Raw genomic sequence first — 24,698 nt, 5'->3', positions numbered from 1 at the left:
TTCTGTCTGGGGCTTTTCTCTGCTCACCACATTCCTTGTAACTATAGGGTGTAAGAAATTTTCAGACAGAAGTGTGATTTTTAAGTTGAATGTTTCCCTTTGAAGGATGAAAATATCAGTGAAAAGAAAGAACTAACAAGGGATGATGCAGTAAATTTTAAAAATAATATATTTAACTGGAACTTTAAGAAACATTTCCCAATAATTGGAAAAAATGGAACAGTTCATCTTGCAAGGTTATTATAGCTCAACAGTTTGTATGGTCACAGAGAAATTGTACTCCATGTGGAAAGTAAAGTGTACCTTCTATTATTTTGGGGGTCAGGGGGGAGGGGAAGAAACTGATATAAAAATAAAATCCTCTGCAGAATTTCTCACAACTTTTAAACCTTTCAGTTAATCACACTGAGGACAAATCCTGATGCAGCCACTCAGAACAGACGTTTCCAATTCACTCAAAATCAAAAGAAAGAAGACTCAAAAACATCAACATCAGTCACCAGTGTCAATCAAGCCAGTACATCTCGGCTAGAAGGACTGCAGTCAGAAAACCACCGCTTGAGAATGAAAATCACAGAGGTATCATTTATTGTATACACTAAACCAGATAAATCTGTCCTGTGGATGAAACACTTCATTTGCATAGCTGTAAAGCAATACAAAGCTTAACCATTCTCATTTTTTTCAACTAAAATCTCATAATTTTAGCCTCTGTTTCTAAAGAAAGAAAGTCGGTTAGCAAGTGCGAAAAAATAAAATCACAAGTATTGTCATACTTATAAACTAATAGAGATGAGACACTTCATCTCATCACAGATGATACCTGTATCAGCTTTACGTGAAACTTCCCTCGTTTCTGAGAATTCCCAACAGGTACATTAACGCCTATGCTACCTATGGACAGACTGAACACCTCGAGTTGTACAGGTGTAGTTGTAAAAGTGCAAATCTTATATCATGACCACCATGGGACTCAAAGAGTAGGTATGGTATATTGACATTTTTTATTGTACCTTGCAGCATCCCAGTATTAGTTCCACTTTTACTGAATCGGTCCAATACCCCAATTTTGAGGTAGCTGAGGCAGAGTGTTCCAGTAGATAAGGTACTATGTTGTGGATCAGGAGATCTGGATTCTGTACCCATTTCTGCTGCTTAATTGCTGTATGACCTTAAGCATGTCACTTCACCTCTCTGTGCCTCTATATCTGTACAGTGCCTAACAAAATGGGACTCTGATCTTGGTTGGCACTTCAGAGCACTACCATAGTATAAAATTCCTGGTAGCATGGCCTAATACTATGTGTGGTGTTCTAGTCTCTGAATACAAATATCAAAATCCAACAGATGTGGGTCTCCCTTCGGACTTGGAGATGTGTTAAGGGAAACACAGCAGCTTTGCCTTCAGAGAACTGGCAAGGGGAGCTGCTGCCCCCTAAGGTCCATGGTAAGGTTTTTTGGGCAATGGGTTGCCTGCCCCACCTCCCCATTCAGCAAGAGGGCATGAAAGTCCTTGCTCCCATTGTTACCCTTCTGCAGCTGATCCTGCAGCCTTATTCACAGTGTGCACTCACTAGGGAAAGCCAAGGTTCTCCTATATATGGCTGCTATCACAAATCCACATTGTAGGAATTAACTGCTGAGCCTCCTGAGTCCCTGACCCACTTTAAAGCAATTAGTCAGTGACGCCATTCATGGTGATAGTTCCAGGCATTCTGCTCCCTGTTATAAAAGGCATGCAGCCCCAACTCCCCTCACATCTTCTCTTCCCACCTTCCTACAGAACCATTTTCACCACCATCTCACAACACTCTGTCAATATTTATTTAGAAGAATAAATGGCTTTTACATTTGTAGTTAAGCTAATTGCATAGCTAGCACTACAAATTATTCACAGATTTTTAAGACCAGGAGCAGGATCAGATTAAAGAATTTTGGGACTCTGTGCACCATGGTAATTGGAGGGCCCCCTCTTCCCTAAAGTGTCCCGCCCCACACACAGACACCAGAATTCTCCTTCACCCCACATATACCCCAACAATCCTCCACCAGTCCTCGCTTGTTGTGACAGGCCCATCACACATCCCAGCAGCCCTGACAAATACCACACTCACCACAACTCCAACCCCTCAGCCCCACTGACCACAGCTCTCAACATCCCCCATTCCCCCCCACAGCCCCCACAACTCACCCCATCTCCCCCAGCTCCCCCTACTTGCCCCCAATATCTCACCCTGCAGCCCCCTCCCAACACCTCCCATTCACCTCATAGCCTACCACTCTCCCTCACCCCCAGCCAGGACCATCCTGGTCACTCACTGACACCTTCCCAGCTCAATGCTCCACTCCCTGCCCGGGCTAGGGAAGTTCCTCCCAATCCTGGCCACCCAACTCTGCTTTCTCCCATCACTCTCCTGCCCCGTCCCTCTCATCTTAGAATTCTTGCCATTTTTAATGAAGCCTGGCTTGTCTACTGCATGATTAAATTACACTTGGTGGTGGTTTCTGCTTACCACTCTAATGTGACATTGGCATCTGTTTTACTCACCCTCCTGTGAAACATTTTCTTAAAAGTGTTATTGCATTTGTATTCACCAATTCATAACCCTCCTAACGCATGAGACTTGAACATAGTACTCACCAGAATTGCAGAGGTGCTAAGATAACACTGTGATGAGCATAGCCTAAAGTTTAATACAGTTGCAAACTATGGTTCTTTTCACCAGCTCTCTGAAAGTTGCCTTGATGGTAGCAGTTCGGTCAATGAGAGAGGTGAGAGAAACTCTCCTGTTTCATTTTTTCACAAAGACAAATCTTCATCCCAAATTGTTGCCCAAGTTGATCTCAGAATTCCATCTGAATTATAGCATCGAGCTCCTGGTCTGCCAATCAGAGCCTCAGAGTATATCTGGTGAGGCCAGACTATGTAAATTGGATGCAAAAAGAACTGTTAGCTATTACCAGAATAGAAACAAACTATGTTGGAAATCATACTGGTTCTTCATAGCGTTTGCAGAGCAGTCCAAGAGTAGAAGTTCTTTCTGTTCAGACTTTTTCTAAATGGATTAAACTAGATACCAAAACCTGCTAAGAGCAATCAAAAGTTCCAGTGTCAGAAGAACTTGGGGCTCATTCTGTTAAAACTTGTGATTACCTCTACAGCTTACCTTCATCATGTTTCCAGATCTGAGATTTATGAAGAAGCAATGTAAAGTTAAACAAACACCTTAATTCATTATTATGATCTCAGTTCTAGAACCAGATCAAATTCTGGGGACAGATTGTCCCTAGAATTGTATAAAGAGAGTGGTACAAGGAGCCCCTTGTAAGTACCAGGAGTAATTAAAATCCAGACCCTGCTCCACTCCCTACTCAGGACTGTACCTACTAGCACAGTTTAGCCCTCAGGGAGGTCATTCTTTGTTTCTGTACAGTCCTTTATGGTGCAAGTGCAGCAGGCCAGTGTTTTCTCTTGATCTTCCAGGCATGTTGCTGGGGAGAGGTCTTTGATTCTCTCTCCCTACAGTCTGAAGGCTGCTTTCAAAGAGTTCAGGATGTTTTTCCCCTTGCCTGGAGGCTGGTACCAAGGGCAATTCCAACCAAAAACAGCAGCTGATTGGCCACCTGCTGACTGGCAGGTTGGTCAGTATGAGTTATGAAGGATCTAAAAAGTTAGAAAATAATTTTCAAGTCACAGAAAGCATGGAACTTTCTCAACTCTGTCATGAGCTTGATCTTCTTCAAACCTTACAAAAATGCCACCTCTGAGCTGAATTTCAGAAAAACATCCCCATAAAAGGAGTTTCTCTGGGAAGGTTATAAGGGAGTGAAGATACCATTTAAAAGAATGTTGTTTGTCCCAGTTTATTAGAGAAGCAAGGTGGGTGAGCTAATATATTTTATTGGACCAACTTCTCTTCATGAAAGAGACAAGCATTTGAGCATACCCAAAGCTCTTCTTCAAATCCTGTGTAAGCTCAAAAGTTTCTCTCTTTCACCAACAGAAGTTGGTCCAATAAGAGATATTATCTCACCCAGCTTGTCTTGTTTAAAGGAATGAAATGCTTCCTGCAGTCTTGACTTCATAGTCACATCCATGATGCCACAATTTGGGTAAGTTTCCTTTTTTAATTGCCAAAAATAAACAAATGAGTTACTTATGTCAGTGCTACTTTGTTATTGTTATAAGAAAATGTTATTCATAGAGGGAGTGTGTGTGACATGACACCAGGAGGCGCAGGACACAAAAGCAGCTCAGGGAGAAAAAGGTCACATTTGCATTCTCAGGATTCTGCCTGGTTATGGGCCAGTGTTGCTTCCAGCACAACTTAAAATAGGCCATGACTGACCTAAGCTCCGGCATTTCCTGCCTAGGCTGTCTGAGGGTACGTCTACACTACGGGATTATTCTGATTTTACAGAAACCGTTTTTTTAAAACAGATTGTATAAAGTCGAGTGCACACGGCCACACTAAGCACATTAATCCAGCGGTGTGCGTCCATGTACCGAGGCTAGCGTTGATTTCCGGAGCGTTGCACTGTGGGTAGCTATCCCATAGCTATCCCATAGTTCCTGCAGTCTCCCCCGCCCATTGGAATTCTGGGTTGAGATCTGAATGCATGATGAGGCCAAAACAGTGTCGTGGGTGATTCTGGGTAAATGTTGTCACTCAACCCTTCCTCCATGAAAGCAACGGCAGACAATCATTTCGCGCCCTTTTTCCCTGGATTGCCCTGGCAGACGCCACAGCACGCCAACCATGGAGCCTGTTTAGCCTTTTGTCACTGTCACCGTATGTGTACTGGATGCTACTGACAGATGCGGTACTGCAGGGCTACACAGCAGCATTCATTTGCCTTTGCAAGGTAGCAGAGATGGTTACCAACCCTATATCACCGTCTGCAATTGGAAATTGGCAATGATGGTTATCAATCCTTTTGTACCGTCTGCAATTGGAAATTGGCGATGATGGTTATCAATCCTTTTGTACCGTCTGCAGTTAGAAATTGGCGATGATGGTTATCAATCCTTTTGTACCGTCTGCTGCTGTCATGGGTGCTCCTGGCTGGCCTCGCTGAGGTCGGCCAGGGGCGCATGGACAAAAATGGGAATGACTCCCCAGGTCATTCTCTTCTTTATGTTTTGTCTAAAAATAGAGTCAGTCCTGCCTAGAATATGGGGCAAGTGTACTAGAGAACCAGAGAGCACAGCTGCTCCGGGTCAGAGCCCCAGAGATCCCACAGAAATGATGAGCTGCATGCCATTCTAGGGGGTGCCCCTGCAACAACCCCACCCGTTGCTTCCCTCCTCCCACACTCCTCCTGGGCTACCGTGGCAATGTCCCCCCATTTGTGTGATGAAGTAATAAAGAATGCAGGAATAAGAAACACTGACTTTTTAGTGAGATAAAATGATGGGGGGGCAGCCTCCCACTGCTATTATAGTCCAGACAGTACAGAATCTTCATTAGACATGAAAGGGGGGGGATGAGGAGCTCAGCCCTCAGTTGCTATGATGAGAATGGTTTTCAATCCTTTTGCGCCGTCTGCCAGGAATGACCAGGAGTCATTCCCATTTTTGCCCAGGCGCCCCTGGCCGACCTCACCGAGGCCAGCCAGGAGCACTCACAGGATGATGAGGATGGTTTCCAAGCCTTTTGTACCATCTACCATCAGAAAAGGAAGGGGACGGGATGCTGCTGTTCAGCACCGCAGCACCACATCTACCAGCAGCATGCAGTAGACATACAGTGACATTGAAAAAAGATGAGAAACGATTTGTTTCCCTTTTCTTTCACGGGAGGGAGTGGGGGGTAAATTGACAATATATACCCTGAACCACCCGGGACAATGCTTTTGACCCTCAGGCATTGGGAACTCAGCCAAGAATGCAAATGCTTTTCGGAGACTGTGGGGACTGTAGGATAGCTGGAGTCGTCAGTCCCCCTCCCCTCCCTCCATGAGTGTCCATTTGATTCTTTGGCTTTCTGTTACGCTTGTCACGCAGCACTGTGTTGAGTCCCTGCTGTGGCCTCTGGAGAGATTTTTTCAAATGCTTTGGCATTTCGACTTCTTGAACGGAGCTCTGATAGAACAGATTTGTCTCCCCATAAAGCGATCAGATCCAGTATCTCCTGTACAGCCCATGCTGATCAGCACTCCACATTGGGCAAACAGGAAATGAAATTCAAAAGTTCGCGGGGCTTTTCCTGTCTATCTGGCCAGTGCATCCAACTCCAGATTGCTGTCCAGAGCAGTCACAATGGTGCACTGTGGGATAGCTCCCGGAGGCCAATACCGTCAAATTGCGACCACACTAAACCTAATCCGAAATGGCAATATTGACTTGAGCGCTACTCCCCTCTTTGGGGAGGAGTACAGATATTGATATTGAGAGCACTTTATATCGAAATAAAGGGCTTCGTTGTGTGGACGGGTGCATGGTTAATTCGGTTTAACGCTGCTACATTTGGTATAAACGCGTAGTGTAGACCAGGTCTGAGTGGCTGTGCACCCTGCAGTGTCCGTAATCGGTATAGCAATGTACACTGTAGAGATCACTCAGCTTCTTCTAACATGCCTCATTCCACCCCAACACACATCTTGTGCATAGGACCTACACTGGGGAATTCTCTCCAAGCTCCTTGTGGTGCCTTTAGGTCCCATATGCTGGCTCAGTGGCATACAGGGTCAAGAGCAGCACAGAGAATCCCTCCCATAACTATGAAAGCCAGAGGCACCATTATGATCACCTAGTCTTAACTCCTGCACAACATATACTTGATTATATCAGTCCTCTTGTTTAAATGCTTTCTCTTTACATCATGTTATCGAATATTTTGACATTTCATATATTGTTTGATTACTGAATCTGCTAAATGACTGAATCTTTCTGTGCACTACTGATGTGCCACTGACTCAGTCAAAGTCAAATTTAGAAATAATGGAGAATTCCTACAAAGGACTGTGTGCAGCTTGCTGTGGAAATCAGTGTAGTAGCCACCTATAGTACATCTGTAATGTGTGTGCAGTGAATGAAATTAAGAGGTTTCCATGCAAGGCATGCCAGTGTCCAAGGGACTCACTCTCTTATTCAGCAAGACTACAATGTCATGTGAAGTAAAATTTGCTTAACTAAAATGAAAAGTATTAAATGACACAGCAGCTTTTTTTTTTCATTTGTACATTATCTCTAGCAAATAACAGTATTTATTGGCTATTTAGAGTCCTATGTGCACAGCTTTCCACTTTAACTCACCTTTAACATGACTTTTGGAGGTACTATATGTGTACTATTAAAAATCAGTATTTGACACACTGTAGTAATTGCAATGTCAAGCTGTCTACTATTCTAATGATAGAAAGCTATGCATTTAGTGCACATAATGGAAGCAGCGACTTGAGTTTTTAATGGTTCCCACTAGGCATGTCAATTAATCACAGTTAACTCACGTGATTAACTCAAAAAAATTAATCACAATTAAAAAATGAATGGTGATTAATTGCATTTTTAATCGTGCAGTTAAACAATAGAATACCAATTGAAATTTATTCAATATTTTTGGATTTTTTTTACATTTTCAAATATATTGATTTCAATTACAACACAGAATACAAAGTGTACACTGCTCACTTTACATTATTATTTTTTATTACAAATATTTGTATTGTAAAAATGATCAACAAAAGAAACATTATTTTTCAATTCACCTCATACAAGTACTGTAATGCGATCTATTTATTGTGAAAGTGCAATTTACAAATGTAGATTTTTTGTTACATAACTGCACTTAAAAACAAAACAATGCTAAACTTTAGCGCCTACAAGTCCACTGAGTCCTACTTCTCATTCAGCCAATCGCTAAGACAAACAAGCTTGTTTACATTTATGGGAGATAATGCTGCCCACTTCTTATTTAAAACATCATAACGAAGTGAGAACAGGCATTCACATGGGACTTTTGTAGCCAGCATTACAAGGTATATATGTGCCAGATATGCTAAACATTTGTATGCCCCTTCGTGCTTCGGCCACCATTCCAGAGGACGAGCTTCCATGCTGATGATGCTCATTGAAAAAATAATGTGTTAATTAAATTTGTGACTGAACTCCTTGGGGGAGAGTTGTATGTCTCCGACTCTATTTTACCCACATTCTGATATATATTTCATGTTATAATAATCTCGGATAATGACTCAGCACATGTTCATTTTAAGAGCACTTTCGCTGCAGATTTGACAGAACACAAAGAAGGTAGCAATGTGAGATTTCTAAAGCTAGCTACAGCAGTCGACCCAAGGTTTAAGAATCTGAAGTGCCTTCCAAAATCTGAGAAGGATGAGGTGTGGAGCATGCTTTCAGAAGTCTTTAAAGAGCAACACTGATGCAGAAACTACAGAACTCACATCACCAAAAAAGAAAATCAACCTTCTGCTGTTGGCATCTGACTCAGATGAACATGTGTCGGTCCGCGCTGCTTTGGATTGTTATCGAGCAGAACCCGTCATCAGCATCGATGCATGTCCCCTGGAAAGGTGGTTGAAGCATGAAGGGACATATGAATCTTTAGCGCATCTGCGACACTGCCTACAATAGTGCCATGCGAACACCTGTTCTCACTTTCAGGTGACATTGTGAACAAGAAGCGGGCAGCATTATCTCCAGCAAATGTAGACAAACTTGTTTATCTGAGCGATTGACTGAACAAGAAGTAGGACTGAGTGGAGCTGTAAGCTCTAGTTTTACATTATTTTATTTTTGAATGCAGGTTTTTTTGTATATTCTACATTTGTAAGTTCAACTTTCATGATAAAGAGATTGCATTACAGTACTTGCATTAGGTGAATTGAAAAATCCTATTTCTTTTGGTTTTTATAGTGCATATATCTGTAATCAAAAATAAAGTGAGCACTGTACATTTTGTATTCTGTGTTGTAATTGAAATCAGTATATTTGAAAATGTAGAAAACATCAAAAAACATTTAAATAAATGGTATTCTATTATTGTTTAACACTGCAATTAATCACACAATCAATCATGATTAATTTTTTGTTCAACCACTTGACCGCCCTAGTTCCCACTCATTAGATTTCTTATACTGTGTTTTTGTTTTACAGCTGGACAAAGATTTAGAAGAGGTTACTATGCAGCTCCAGGACACACCTGAGAAGACAACATACATTAAGCAGAACCACTATCAGGATCTTAATGACATCCTCAGTATACGGAACTTTACAGACAGCAAAGGTAAGAATCACTGATGCCTGCTAAGGCCTTGGTCCTGCAAAGTGTTAAGCAGTCTGGCCCCCCGTTGGACTGGCTCCAGAGCTCTTCGTTTTACTGAATTGAGTGTTAAATTATAAAGTTTCATTTTGCAAATATGCAGAATCTAATACTAAACTATACTATGTTCACTGCTTAGTTACCTCGCTATATAAAATGGCCTTATCCTGTTGTGCACTCTAAGAGCATATCATATATGGTAAAATATCATAGAGAAAGACGTTTTAAAAGATATTCAGAATCAAGGATTTTCTGTGTTGCAAGCAGGAATAGAAAGTCATAGTGGGATGATTAAAAAGACTTTCTTGTTTTATTTTGGATGTTGTGACAATTAACTGAGTCAGTATTAAACATGACCCGACCTGACCTGACCTGAAGAAGAGTTCCATGTAAGCTCAAAAGCTTGTCTCTTTCACCAACAGAAGCTGATCCAATAAAAGATATTACCTCACCCATGTTGTCAGTATTAAATATGGGAAACCAAGTTTTCAAACATGATGGTCTTATTAGGGTGTCCACATTTTGCTTTTGGCAAATAGCCGCAAAAAATAAATATTTATGTGCTTATATACCAAGTGCTGATTTGAGCTTCCAAACGTCAGACTGGAGACATTTATGTTTGAAAACTGTTATCTAGAAATAGGCTGTGCTAAAAAGGAATTTTCATTACTACTATAGCTACCCCATAGCTGCTTTCACCATGTATTTTGCATCGCTCCCCAAAGAAATACAGGCAAAACAATTACTTCCATTAAAGGTGTTCCGCTATTGAGAAGCAGCATGCTCCACTTGAGTCATAGTCAGGACACCTTGGTTCTATTTCTGGCTCTGACATTGATCTGCTTTGTGACTAAAATGGGGATAATGATGTGACAAATCAGGAAAATGGCTCATTATTCTCGTTAATCTTATGTCTGACCCTGTTTCCCTGTTTGGTTTGGTATAGTTACCTGCCTGAATGCATAATCAGATCAAAGGGGGCTGTAAAAGTAAAATCTAGGACGGGTAAACAATAACACATACTAGACAACCTCTAAGGTACCTGCTTCAAAGATGTTAAGAACAAGAGCTGGGCCATCAGCTGGGGGAAGAAACTACTTTGCTAGAACCACCCAGACTAAGGCATTTATCTCTTCCCAAGGCAAGGGCTGCGATCAAAATATCCTGAGGAGTTAAAAAGATGCCCCTGGCAGAAAATGAGGGTATGAGTGGGGATGGTCTGCTCAGCTGGAAACTGACAGGAACACAGAGTCAGCATGTAGCGAAACTGACTCACAGAGTGACTTGGGAGTCACAGTCTGCAGCAAGTGAGCTGTAACTTGGTGCCCAGAGAGAACAGGGACACCAAGTCAAGTCCACAGAGTGGGTTGAGGAGAATGCCAGGCATAAGTAAGATAATATAGGTCTCTTCATATTCCTGTGTACCAATTGGGCAAAATAAGTCATACTTTCTTCTGGAGAATCTGCTTCTGTGTCATTGCACGTTATTACTGATCACAAGAGGAGGATTTCACCTGGTTTCAGCTATTTATTTGTTAGTGTTCAGTTGAGGCCTACATGTCTTGGCATGAGCTTACACCTGGTCTGCCAAAGTCACAATATATATTATTGGAAAAACTAATTACTATTCATTGGGACGTCACAGTGAGACATCACAGAATTAATTAATAGATTCCCAGGTCAGAAGGGACCATGATGATCATCTAGTCTAATATCGTGTATAACACATACTGAAGAACTTCCCCAAAATAATTCCTAGAGCGTATCTTTTCATAAAACAGCCAATCTTGATATATAAATTGTCAGTGATGGAGAATTTACCACAAATTAAGTTGTTCCAGTAGTTAATTGTTCTCACCTACAGCTGTCAATTAATCGCAGTTAACTCAGCGATTAACTCAAAACAAATTAGTTGTGATTTAAAAAAATTAATTGTGATTAATCACAGTTTTGATGGCATAGTTAGTACTAATTGTTGTTACCTTTTCTTGAATATTCCATTCTTTCGCAGCATCCAAGAAATGCTCTACACATGTTTTAGCATAATATCTCTCTTCAGTAGGTGTTACTGCTAAAGCAAATGACTGCAGTGTCCATGCAGCATCAATCAGATGTGCTGTGACTCCCAAGAGAGCAGTGAGTGCTCAAGGATGTCCAAGGATCACCAGTCACAGCAAGCAGTGCATTTTTCAGAAGCTCCAACTTTGTAGTCTTCTCATTGTGATATAGGTCATGTTTTCCTCGGGAGGTGTGACTGATTGGAAAACGCAATTCGAATAACATCTCTTGGTTCTCTGTCGTTTACAATATTGAATGGTCTGCAGACCATAGCTATTCGCTTTGCAATAGCATTGGTTAAACTGTTGTACTCTCTTTGATACATGGGCTTGCAGCGATCCTGAAACTCTGTAAGGTTACTCTGTCATGGCTGGAGGGATTCATTTGCTGTTGGTGGGTTATCTGTAGCACAAGATCTGGAGGCAAAGGCATGTTTAGTGTGTAGGCGGTACTGCAGACTTGAAGTATTTCAATGGTATTAGAACTTAGCCTTGCAATAGCTACATAAAACCGTCTTTTTATCCAGTGCAATCAAAACTATGATTAATCACAACTAATTTTTTTAATCACTTAATAATCCTACTTATGAAGCTCAGTCTTGAGACAAGTTAGTTTATTTTCTCCCACTGCTCCCCTAGGAATGCTGTTCTGGGCCTTAATCTTCCATCTAACTTCAAGCCTAAATTTGTTGATGGCCAGTTTATATCCATTTGTTCTTGTACTACCCTGGCCCTTAACTTAAATAGCACCTCTCTCTCCCTGATGCTTATCCCTCTGACTTATTTACAGAGAGCGATCGTACCTCCCCTCAGCCTTTGTTTTGTTAGGCTAAACAAGCCAAGATCCTGAAGTCTCCTCTTGTAAGGTAGATTCTCCAGTCCTCTGACCCTCCTAGCAGACCTTCTCTGAACGTGTTCCAGTTTGAAATCATCTTTGTTAAACATGGGACACCAGAATTGCATCCAGTATTCCAGATAAGGTCTCACCAGTACCTTGTTATAGTACAAGTGGTAATAACACTTCCCTATCTTTGCAGGAAATGCCTTGCCTGATGCATCCTAGGAGTTAACCTTTTTCACAGCTGCATCATATTGGCAGCTCATAGTCATCAATCAGTGCACCCAGGTCTTACTCCTTCTCTGTCACTTACAACTGATAAATCCCCAAGGCCTTTCACTTTGCACTAGGGTGTCAATTAAGGATTAGTTCACAACACAAGTAATGTGTTCATTTGCGGAGGCTGAAGGCTGGAACCCCATGCCTCAAGGGGGGCTAAAGGTAGGGGATCACAATTTTTTTTAGTGGGGGGGTCACAATTTATTTTAAGTCTAAATGTGGTCGCCAGCACATAAAGTTTGAGACACACTGCTCTAAAGTTTTACATTATTTTATTTTTGAGTGCAGTTATGTAAAAAAAATCTACATTTGTAAATTGCACTTTCATGATAAAGAGATTACACCATAGTACTTGTATGAGGTGAATTGAAATACTTTATTTTTTTAAATAATTTTTCCATTGCAAATATTTGTAATAAAAAATAATATAAAGTGAGCACTGTAGATTTAGTATTCTGTCTTGTAATTGTAATCAATATATTTGAAAATGTAGAAAACATCCAAACATTTAAATAAATGATATTCTATTATTAACAGTGTGATTAAAACTGTGATCAATCGTGATTAATTTTTTTAATCTCATGATTAATCACAATTTTTAAAAAATGCTTAACAGCCCTACTCTCACCATTGAAAATGTATGCCTTATTTTCAGTATGAATTTGTCTAGCTTCAATTTCCAGCCATTGGATCATGTTATACCTTTCTCTGCTAGATTGAAGAGACCATTATTAAATATTTGTTCTTCTTTGAGTAGTGCCCCACTGAGTGCTCCACTCTAGGTGCTCTGGCACCCCCCTGTGCCTTTGATCAGAGATTTTTCATGGTAACGTCCATTTGGCCTGTGCATATGTGTTATTCCACCTCATGCTCCATGCCATTGCTGTATAGCACCACATGAGCTAGCCATCCTCAATTCCTTCTCAACTGCCCCAGCTTGAGACGGAGCCTCAGCTAGTTGTCTGAGTTGAGTTTTTTGCCTCAACTGTTTCTCTTAGCTTTTGTACTTAGTGTATTACAGTAGTTAGTACCGAGTTATAGTTTAGTTATAGTCAGATTTTTTACAAAAATATATATATAAAAAAATATATATAACTTTTAGATAGTTCCCCCATTCCACCCCCTGGGGAGTCTTTCACCCTTTCCAAGGGTATGTTCTCCTGGCTTCAAGTGTTGCTTGTCATGTCAAGAGTCAATCCCGGGGAGTGACGGACACTCCTGCTGCATCTGTTGTTTTGGGGAATCTCTCATATTTCCCCAAAATGCAACTTTTCTGTCTGGTGTTAAAATCTAGAGTCAGGACAACCAGGAGATAAAACTTCAACTCCTTATAATGGAGATCTCGCTGCATCCAGCCTCTGACCCCGGCCAGGAGCCCCCTCATATGATGGTTTCTGAGTAAGTCGGCTGCCTCTTCTATCTCTGAGCTGGACTCCTCAAGGACATCTGAGAGGAAGACCCTAGATTCCTCTCATAAATCTTCCAAAGACCATGCCCAAGTTCTCCAGATAGAGAATCTACCTCAAAGAAGTCAAAGTCATTAGCTCCACCAGATCCCATTGGTCTCTAGCATGGTACCCACAAGGCTGATGGTTCCACAGATACTGAGAGCTCCACCAAGCCTAGCGACTCTAATGTATCTGAGAGGTCATTGGTAGTGACAGGAGACTACAGTGGCAAGAAGAGCTCTACCATGATACAGAAAAAGAGTGCTTGGGCTCCATCCGGATTCCCCTGGGAGCTTTCAAAATTCATGCTACCATCCACTCCTTCAGCTACCATTACTTCAGCTTAAGCCATGGACACAGTACCAACAACAATCTTGATACTGCAAGAATTCCAGTTTCCCTGAGACCTCAAGAGTGTCAAAGACCCCTGATTCATCATTTCTCGGCTCTGATCTTTCCGGATATCGAGAACTTCCAGCTTGCCATATGCCTACCAAGTACCAATTGTGGTATCTCACACTTCCTCAGCACCCATCTGATACTAATGGTTTTACCTCAAGTTCCTTTTGCTGCCCCATCATTACCAAGTGACTCAGAGAAAGGGGATTCCAATGAACGCTCTTCCTCAGCCTCCCAAATATCTGTGCAAGGCTCTTCACTCTTCCCCCAGGAAGGCTATTTTCCTGAGATCCCTGAGGAGTTTGAGGTCACTCATGACAGATGTCCACAGCTACCATCCTGCTGGGGTGAGCACCTATGGAATCCACCACCTGTGCCATATGCACCACCCCATTGGCCATACTGGAACCCCTGAGTGGCTTATTGCCATGAGTTCTCTAGGGCCTCAAGCTCTACCCTTCATAGAGACAGATAACCCTCCTCATCCTCCCTTTCTAGGAGGCTAGAGCCTCAGGAAGAGATTTTTGAGGAACAGGAGGCCAGGGTTGACATGTAGATATTTACAACTGCAAACATCTCTTCTTTATCCCCAGATGAAGCTGTCAATGCCACCTCACCATCCCTGGCCGACAATTTTAAGCAGTTTCAGGATCTCATCAGGAGTATTGTGGATTCTTTACAGATCCCCATCAAGGAGATTGAAGAACTGAATCATAAGCTGTTTGACAGCCTCCCTACTGCCTCCTCTGCCCCCACTGCCTTGCCAGTCAATAAGGCACTCCTGGATCCTGCAAATGTCATCTTTCATATGTCAGCTTCAATTTCTCCCAGGAACAAGAGGGCAAACAAAAAATATTGCGTTGCTTCTAAGGAGTTAGAATTTTTATTTTCTCACCCATCTCCTAACTCCTTGGTGGTCAAGGCGGTTAATGAATGTGGAAGGCAGTGCCACGTTAAATCTATGCCCTATGATAAAAATCTTAAATGTCTCAATCGCCTTGGTAGAAAAATCTTATTCTTCAGCTACTTTACAGGCTTCTCTCAACTTTGCCGATACTGCTACTCATTCGAATTCCACAACAATAGTTATGAGGAGAGCCTCCTGGCTTCATCTCTCTGAATTCCAAAATTAGGTCCATAATACGATAAAGATCTCCCTTTTGACAGCTCTGAGGTGTTCACTGGCAACATGGATGAATCTCTGCATATATTAAATGAGCCCATGGCCACTTTATGATCTCTGTGGAGCTACACGCCTGCCCAGAAGAGAAAATTTAGTAGGTCTGTAATGGGGTCTACAAGCCCTAAACTGACCATAGACAGAACAGCGAGGAGAGCTTCTCCTGTTTACCGCAAGCAGCTTGACCACACCCCCACAGAGCTGCTAGGGCTGCCAATCATGGAAGCAGGCACCCACAGCTGCAGCAGCCAGTAGGGGAAACAAGGTCTGCTATAAAGGGGAGAGTACAGAGAAGCAAAGGGAAAGGCCTGGAACAGCAAAGGGGCAACAGTTGGTGTTGGTTCTGCTTTGAGCAGTTGGTGTTGGGGTTGGACTAGATGACCTCCTGAGGTCTCTTCCAACCCTGATGTTCTATGATTTTATGACACCCAGGCTGCACCAGGCTACCTCCATGAACAGAGACTGAAGCAGACTGCTAGAATTATATAGAGGTGAGGGTCAAATAATTGCCCTATCCATGAGCAAGCTATGGAAGGCCAGTCAGGAGCAGCTCAGACCCCTCAAAAGACCACACCAGGACTCAGTGACAAGGTCCCAGACAGTGCAGAGATCCCATCCCACCCAGTTCCCAGGCTTGCAGATGCCATATGAAACTCACCGCATGAGACAGAGGTTTCAGAGGAGGAAACAACCCACCTCCCAGCCCTCAACTTCACAACTTTTCAACTCAAAGCATCAATTTAGACAGGATGGTCAAGTCCTGAGTTCCTAACCCCTTTCATACCAGCTGCAATGTTTCACCTACCTTCCTCCCTTTAGCACTTCTGGCGGGCATGGGAGTCCGTGACTACGACCAAGTGGGTTTTGGAGAACATTTCCACAGAGTACTGCATCTACTTCAATTCTCTTCCACTCACCAACCCCCCTTCCCTATCCCTCTTCAGAGACCCTTTTCACAAGACCCTGCTATGGCAGGAAACTTATTCCCTTCTACAGCTGGGCATAATTGTACCAGTCCCCACAAGCACAGAGGGAAGAGGTTTTACTCCAGCTATTTCCTGGTCCCCCCAAAAAGGCAACGGTTGGAGACACAGTCTAGTTTTAAGACAGCTCAACATCTTTGTGAAGGCACAAAAATTCAGAATGGTGACATTTGCTGTGATAATCCCATCACTGCGCCAAGAAGATTGTATTAGCAACTGCTGCCAATCTCATAATCTCGAAGCACCCACTGACATCTGAGCTCACTCAAGAAGGTCTGTTTCAACCTCCACAGCCTTTCTTTAGAATGTTCCTATCATTGAAATATGTAAAGCCGCAACTTGGGCTTCTCTGTGTACATTTGCTGAACACTGTGCAACAATTCACAAATCTGCTTCCAACACTGTGTTTAGTCCAGTATAGAAGAAAGTACAGCAGAGCCAGACTCCAAAGACCCCTCCACCTTAAAGGGAACTGTTTGGGAGTCACCTACAGTGGAACATAGGGAGAGTAACTGCTCACAGAAGAGGAAATAGTTACTCTGTGCAGTAACTGCAGATCGAGATGTATGTCCCTATGGGTGCTCCACTACCCGCCCTCCTTCCCTGCTGCTTCAGAGTTCCCTGTTATGGGGTGTCGTGGTAGGGAAGGAACTGAGGAGAGTTAGCTCACACAGTGCTATATAACAACAGCATGCAGCACGAGGCGGAGTAACACATATGCATGGGCCAAACAGACACTGCTATGATAAATCTCCAATCGAAGGCGCAGGTGGTGCCAGTGCACCTAGAATGAAGCACTCATAGGGAGACACATCTTGAGGAACTGCAGTGACCATAGGCACCAACTCCGTGGGTGTCTGGGGCTAGAGCACCCACGGCGAAAAATTAGTGGGTGCTATGCACCCACTGGCAGCCAAACTCCCCTCATCCCCCATCCCACCTCCTCCTCCTCCCCTGAGCGCGCTGCATCCCCACTTCTCCACCTACTTCCCAGTGCTTCCCGCCCGGCCACCACCAAACAGCTGTTTGACAGCGTTAGCACGCTCTGGGAGGGAAGGGGAGGAGTGGGAACATGGCACACTCAGAGGAGGAGGCAGAGAAGAGGCGGGGCTAGGGCGGGGATTTGGGGAAAGAGTTGGAATAGGGACAGGGAGATGGTGGAGTTGGGGCGGGGACTTTGGGGAAGGCTTTGGAATGGGGGTGGGGCCTCATGGAAGGGGTGGGGTGGGGGTGGAGCCAGGGGCAGAGCAAGGATTGAACACCAAGGGGAAAGAGGGGAAGTCAGCACCTATGACACTGAGTAACCATTTCTTCCCCATGCAGGTACTATGGACTGTATTCAAGTTACCCCCAAGCTTCTTTTTGTTAAGCTGAGTTCCTTGAGTCTATCATTATAAGGCATCGTGTATTGCTTAAACATTAACAAACAGATGGGCACAGGTACCATATTTCTGCGCGGCCCAAACTCCGTTTAAGCTAGACAGAAGCTACTTCAATGAAAATATTTGTTGCAGTCTTTCAGTCATTAAAATGTTGTACTATTGTTGCAATAGGTCAAAATAATTTGTTTTTGAGCATATTAAGTTTTGGCTTGGATCAAAGCAGCTTTTTTCCCTTCGTGTCAGAGAATATCCATATTTTCAACTGTGGCTGTACTTATAGTTACACTAGTTTTGGCTCCAGAAAGTTCCCAATGTCCTAAAAAAGCATATATAGCTGCTGGAGTCATGCAATTACTGGGCTGAGATCAGCAACAAGAACTAACCCCGAGAAGTTGAATTAAGCACTTTTATAATGTGTTTGAAAGGAATGTGGACTACTTCACCAGTGACAGGCACGCCAGAAAAAAATAACAAAACACAAACAATAGCTCATGCAAAAAAGAGCCATTAAATTGTGCCAAATGGATTCTTGAATATGTGGTTTGAATAAAAATGATTCCCTTGGTAAAGAGTATTCTAAATATGACCTTGCTCTTAATTCTAATACTTTATTAGAATAATTTTCTGTGTAGCTCATATTCTGTTTGTGCTCAATTAACCTTTCCACCGCATGCTGAAGGTATTCAAATTTTAAACATCAGTGTCCCAGACCTTTCATTGTTTTGCACCATGCAAATGCCAAGAGCATGTTCCATTTTCATGTCTTTGTCCCTAGGCTAAATCATTTTAGCTTTTTCTGCACTGAATTACAGATTTCAAAATCTATTCAGCTTAATCAGAATTGTACTGTCCCCTAGCAGTATATTATTATTAATGATTTTTCTCAAATTCTTTCTTCCAGATCACTGGTATATAAAATACACAAAGTCTCTCCTATTGAACTTTGTTTAATGCCACTGGTTCCGTTTTTGTTTGTTTGTTTGTTTGTTTTGTATTAAACTGCTTCCACTCACAAGAATCTTCTTGTATCCAAAATAGTTCTTTGTTGTGAACTAATTAATTGGTTTAGCCAGAGTGAAAACCTCAGGCAAATAAAACCCCACTGTTTGCTCTAGCCAAACCAAACCCTTTTAAAAGTTTAGATAATGAACCTTCCAAATCCCTTTATTATTTAAGTTGCAGGGCCCAGTAGCAATGACAGTCTCTTAGATGAGTTTCAGGTGTGTCTAACTGGAAATATTGTGCATGCTGGTTTACAGCTTACCATAACACACTTTTGACAGGGGAAGGTTTTGAGCAGGTGAACTCTAAATTTAGAGATGCCAGTGCCCAGAAGAAAGGTGGTCACTGTGGCTGGACCCTGCAGCTTCTTAGAATAGACAAGGGAAGCATATTTGTGAAATTGTTGTGAGCCCCTACTTAGACGGGAAGAGGGAATGCTTAATGTTGTGGCTTGATAGAAAGATGGTATTGGCATGAATTCAAAGTGGCCACATGTCTCACCTGGGGGCAGAGGGATAGCCTATGTCTGGGCACAGGAGATGGGCTATATGCACTAACTCCATAGTACATGTCTGGCCTGCTGGTGAGTGGAGAGAGAGAGAGAGTTAGCAGGACAGTAAAGAAGAGAAGTAACAGCAGACTGAAGCTGTGATGTAGTTCCAGGGCTTAGATAGGGGAAGCAGATTTGGCACTGCAAAATCGTTTGCCTCTGCTCTTATGGGCATGGTTAATCCCTAAGCCAATCTCCAGGCTGCAGTGTTCCTCTGTTCTAAAAGAACATATTTGCAGTAGGTTCCAATTGTCTATCACTGGCATGAGTTTGGAATGGCCACATTTCAGAGGTTGGATGACACCACAGGTAAGCCGTACAGCTCATCTCTTATAAAAATCTTAATACTACAGCACACACTTGTGTATTATGGAGACATTTCTTAAAATAGGAGCAAAAGTTAGGCTCCTAAATCTGTACTTAAACACTTAAATAGGCTGCTTGATTTTCCCATTCATCTCAAATATGGAATTATGAGTTTAACTGTAGAAAATCTTGGCCAGAACACACACAGTGGTGTAGTGGAATATGAAGGTGTTAGGAACACTCTTCTGGGATGAGCTCCAAGATCCATATCACCACATGTGAAAAATGGGACCATTCCAAACTTGTGCCATTAAAAAACCCCTGTCACACCACAGCAATCTATATTCACGCTCTTTAGCGAGGTGAATAGAAAGCCAAATCCCAAGAGGTGCTGAGCACCTGCAACTCCCAGTTTGACTCTTTATATCAGGAGTGCTGTGCTGTATTTGTGCAGCACAAACATTTTCATTGGATGGACCCTACAGAGATTGTCCAAGACACTTGCCTCCCATCCATAATCCCATAACATTCCTGTGGCATCTACAGCAATTGCTTACATGGAAAAGTAATATTAGGAAAGCATTTAGTTTATTTGGGGCCAAGTTTGGAACCTCTGCGATACAGAATCAAATGGCTTCCCAAACCAAATAGAAATGTTTTCAACTGTAACATTCCATCAACTCTATTAGTTATTTTCTTCAAATAGTTTATTTTCTTTAAACGCATTGCTTCTGCTAGCATTGGAGAGTTATGAGTGCAGAGATAGATTTTGTTCTTCCTTGCCTACTAACAGAATTGCTAGTTTTGTTCCAGTTGTAACACTACATTCCATCCTGTTACATTGTATACAACACCCTTTGGAACAGAATTTGGCCTGCAGAATATTTGCTACTGGTGATGATATGCAAGCAAGAAGAGTCCAGATTGAGTTTCCCAGGTTGGCATTTATTGAAAAAAAAAGGATAGATTTTATCCCCCATCCTAGCCACTTGGACAGTGTATTGGAGCCAGAAATGTGCTCATGGGCCCACAGAAGAATTACCATGGCACTTGCACAGCATAGGGCTGCCATAAGTGGCCCCATGTTGTCCCAGTGTAGAGGGTGTATCAGGGACAGGAAAGGTCCTGTCAAGAAAAGACAGGGCGTCTCTTTAGTGCATACTGCTACAGAGATTCTGGGTTGCTTCAGACTGTGAAGTAGCCCTCAGGATGCTGCCATACATTGGTGCAATCCTGGGGCTTCTCAGATGTCTGCCAGAAGCCATGTAGTCCTCTGGAGCAGGCCAAACTCCTCTCCCCTTGGGCTGTGCCTTCTGTGCTATGCCTCCAAGAAATGCAGCATGGGATCTCAACCTCTTTTTACTTGCAAATGAGCAAATATGCTCACCTAATAGATGACGTACTTTATTATGCCATTTTAAACGTTGCTTTTCAGAGTAGACCTGCACTTACTGTAGCTGTTAGTTTATTTCTTTCATTAATTCATTGGTAACCAGTTGTCCTCTAAAGAGCTATTGATTATATCTGCTAGAGGAAGTTTCCACTTGATCTTTTATTAATCCTTTTCACAGCTGGAAATAGGTGCCTTCTGATTCCTGAGTTTTTCTTCCCTTTTTCTGTTTAAGGGCAAATTCGATTCTCAAATACTTGTGCATAAATCCCACAGGAGTCAATGGGAATTGAATGCGTGTATATGGGGTTTGAATTTGGCCCTACAAGAAAAACAGAAAAAAATATATACTTGTAATGTGGCTTATTTTATGTTGGCATAGGAATTTTAAATCTTTCGTTTACTGACATTTTATCATTTAAAATATGCAGTCAATTATGCATTAACATTGTGTTTGGCATTTAATTAGATAAAGAAATGATAAATGATTCATGGATGACAGGACTTTTGATATAAAACCAAACTGTATATTCTTCAGTAGAATCCCTTGATTTATTTCTACATCTATGTGGTAAGTTGTAGAGCAGTTCATGAGGAGAATCAAGGAATGACATCTGCACTGTGGGAAGTATAGTAAGAAGTTAAAGGCAGTGATTTGCAACGCTTTTTCCCCCCTACTTGAGAGAACTCTGACTTTTTACTACTCACATTAGCAAATTTTCTCTCTTTAGCACTATAGTTTGCTCAGGGAAGGTATTACCCATCATGTCAGACACAGTATAATCTTTACTCACTGCTGTAACTTGACTCAGAATACAACTTGGTGGGTCAGGTTTGCCTATCTACTGTCAGTTTTCACCAGCCTCCCATGTTTTTTTAGTGTTACAATTTTTCCTCTTGTAGAAATATTTCAAAGAAAAACAAACTTCAAAGACAGGGTGCTAGTAACCGCAGGGAAAAGAGAAGTTCATCTGCAACAGAAGAGAGAAATGATACCTCAGTGAAGTTGCTTTGATGAAGTCATTAAGCATGAGACTGAACCACAGATAGATTCAAAGGCTTTCAAAAATGAGATCTATATGACTTTAAAGGGACACTGCTTCAAAATAGGGACCTCCTATTCGTTTGTACAGAGCCAAGCAAATGGATTCCAATCCTGATTGGGGCCTTTGGGTGCCACCCTAATACTGTGACTCCTATACTACAACAGTAGTAACAATAGCTGTGAGGTCCATTTAGGGCCAAAATGTAGGTGGTTCCATTTCTGTTCTCATTTACACTAATGTAAATCTAAAATAAATGGAGTTTTGTCACATTTACAGTGGAATGAGAGTAGAATTTTGCCCTGGCTTTTTTTAAAAAAATCTTTTTTCAAAGCCTAACCTCATTAGAAGGGTTGGGCCAGACTGTCTCCTGCTGGGAAGTGGCTTCAGTGGAGCTATGTGATTTATACCAACTGAGAATATGGTCATCTTATCTTATTCTTTTCAAAAGAGATGATTTATTTTTAATAGGTGTAGTGTTTCTAATCTGCAGATTGTCATCTCCGGCTTATGATCCCAAAACATGAAATTCATTAGAAATTGCTGACAAAACAGAAATTGATTGGTCTGTTTTCACTGTTTAAAGGAAACAAACAACATACATCTGGAAAATTAAAGTAGATTTAAAAAAAAATCTGCTTCAAAAATTTCTGATTCCTTTAACAATACAGATAGGTTATCTGGCTTTAAAACTGTATGAATTTTAAACCTGCCAGTTTTCCTCAAGTCAGCATTAGACTTGTATTTATTAATGAGTGGAGTGTAAAATATGTTTTCCAATAGAATTGAAAGTAATGATCAAACTAGGAGAAACAGGGTAAACAGAAGTATTTTCATCAAGTAGCAAACCATTAAAATGCTGCTGCAACTTAAGCAGAGTAACAAAGAGCCTTAATAAAACTACAACAGTACAAATGACATTGAAATTTAAACTTACAGAAACGTATATGAAACCATAGAAATAGCTCATGTTTCTTTAAGAAACTATAACAAGTGAGAGGATCTATACACTTGTGAGTTTTGTAACTAGAATTCACTTCTCTACCATAGATGAATAAAAGTCCTTTGCTAAAGCTTTCTGCCATTCAATGACAATTGGGCACTGGCTTTTACATTTCCAATCAGTTCTGTTCCATGTATAGTACTTGATATCTGCCTGGCTCTCTTGCCACTGCTCTGTGAATACAAAATGCCAAGGCATTATTTATTCAAGATTCTAAGTACCTGCATGAGATGCGAATGTGGAGTGCTTTAGAAACTGCCTACAGATAATGGAAATGCAGTTTTAAAGTGAGTTAGAACATTTCAGTGCAACCCATTCAGTTTGAGGTTTCACATCCTGTAGTAACAGACGGCACCTTGAAGAGGGAGGAAGGCAATTTTAAGTAGTGTACTTAATGAACAAAGAAAGAGAAGACAATAAGAAAGAGATGTTCAAGCCAATATTGAGCTTCAGAGGTAACTGGAAGCTTGAAAGTTTGCCAGTGCAATTACTTTATTTCCTTTTCACCTATTTTTGCACATAAATCATGATTATGATGTGAACCATATGATGAAATTATATATATATATATATAAAAAATAAACCCACTGGTTAATACTATCGATATTATTGTCTGTGCCGTGTCTATGTGCCCAAGAAATTTAAATTGCAGCCTTGTTATTTGAACCAAGTCCTTTCCCTTTGCTCTCAAAATGTTGGTATGTTTTAAGTTTCTGCCATTGCTTTGTCTATATATAGTGTTGCCAATTCTCATAATTTTATTGTGAGCCTTGGGACATTTGGTGTTTTTCTTCAAGGCTCAGCTTCTGGAGGCATGTGATCTGGGAGAATTGTAGTTTTCATTTTAAAAAAATGAAAGTTACTAGCCCTCCTGGCTGTGGAGTAAAGCTTGAAAACATGAGAGGTCAAATAAAAATAACCCCATGTTTATTATTTTAAAAGTCATTTTAAGCCAATTATGAGTTTGGGGGGTCTGATTCATGAACACTTTGGCATGGCAATACTCTATGAGTATGCTTACGTGTACTGTCAAGAAGGGAAAGGAATTGACTAGCATGATAGGAGAGGGTATCAAATAATGAGACACAAGAAGGATGTGTAAATTTGAGGATGACTCAGGTATTGAAGGACTAATGGGGCTAAACCCTACCTATGAAATCTCCTCTCCTTTTAAACAAACTAACCCCCTTTTAGGCTGATGACTTTTTTTTCTCCCTTCTCTCCTAAAGCACCCTGGAAAGAGCAAGGGGCAAGTGGGCTGGGAGTAGGGGCTAGCAGATTGTAGCATCTTCAGTGCAGTCCCAGAGAGGGCAGTCTAGGAAAGAAGGAGCTGGTGAGTCTCCAACTCCTAAGAGTGCTCCTCCTGAGTGCTCCATAAGTTCATAAGCTGGTTTTTGAGGCAGAATCAAGGTAGTCCCAGAGTCAGAGTGTAGAGCTCCACCCCACATCAGGAGCAGCCCCAGGGATCTAGTGGGGAAAACTGGGGCAGAAGGAGAGAGGAGCTTGGCAAATCAACAGCTTCTAGGGGCAGCCTGCAACTGAGGAGGAAAGGGG

At 41.8% G+C, this 24,698-nt stretch overlaps 1 protein-coding gene across 1 annotated transcript in view; it reads left to right on the top strand.

Moving 5' to 3' along the window:
- GABBR2 (gamma-aminobutyric acid type B receptor subunit 2) overlaps nucleotides 1-24,698 on the top strand; it is an 895,125-nt gene that overhangs the window by 846,423 nt on the left and 24,004 nt on the right. The window contains exons 16-17 of the mRNA XM_050938162.1: nucleotides 397-579; nucleotides 9,119-9,248. Of these exons, the coding sequence (XP_050794119.1) occupies nucleotides 397-579; nucleotides 9,119-9,248 (313 nt within the window). The remainder of the gene's footprint in view (nucleotides 1-396; nucleotides 580-9,118; nucleotides 9,249-24,698) is intronic.

This window comes from Gopherus flavomarginatus, chromosome 2 (genome assembly GCF_025201925.1).
Source record: "Gopherus flavomarginatus isolate rGopFla2 chromosome 2, rGopFla2.mat.asm, whole genome shotgun sequence".
Lineage (NCBI taxonomy): Eukaryota > Metazoa > Chordata > Testudines > Testudinidae > Gopherus > Gopherus flavomarginatus.
This window is presented reverse-complemented; position numbering and strand designations above follow the sequence as displayed.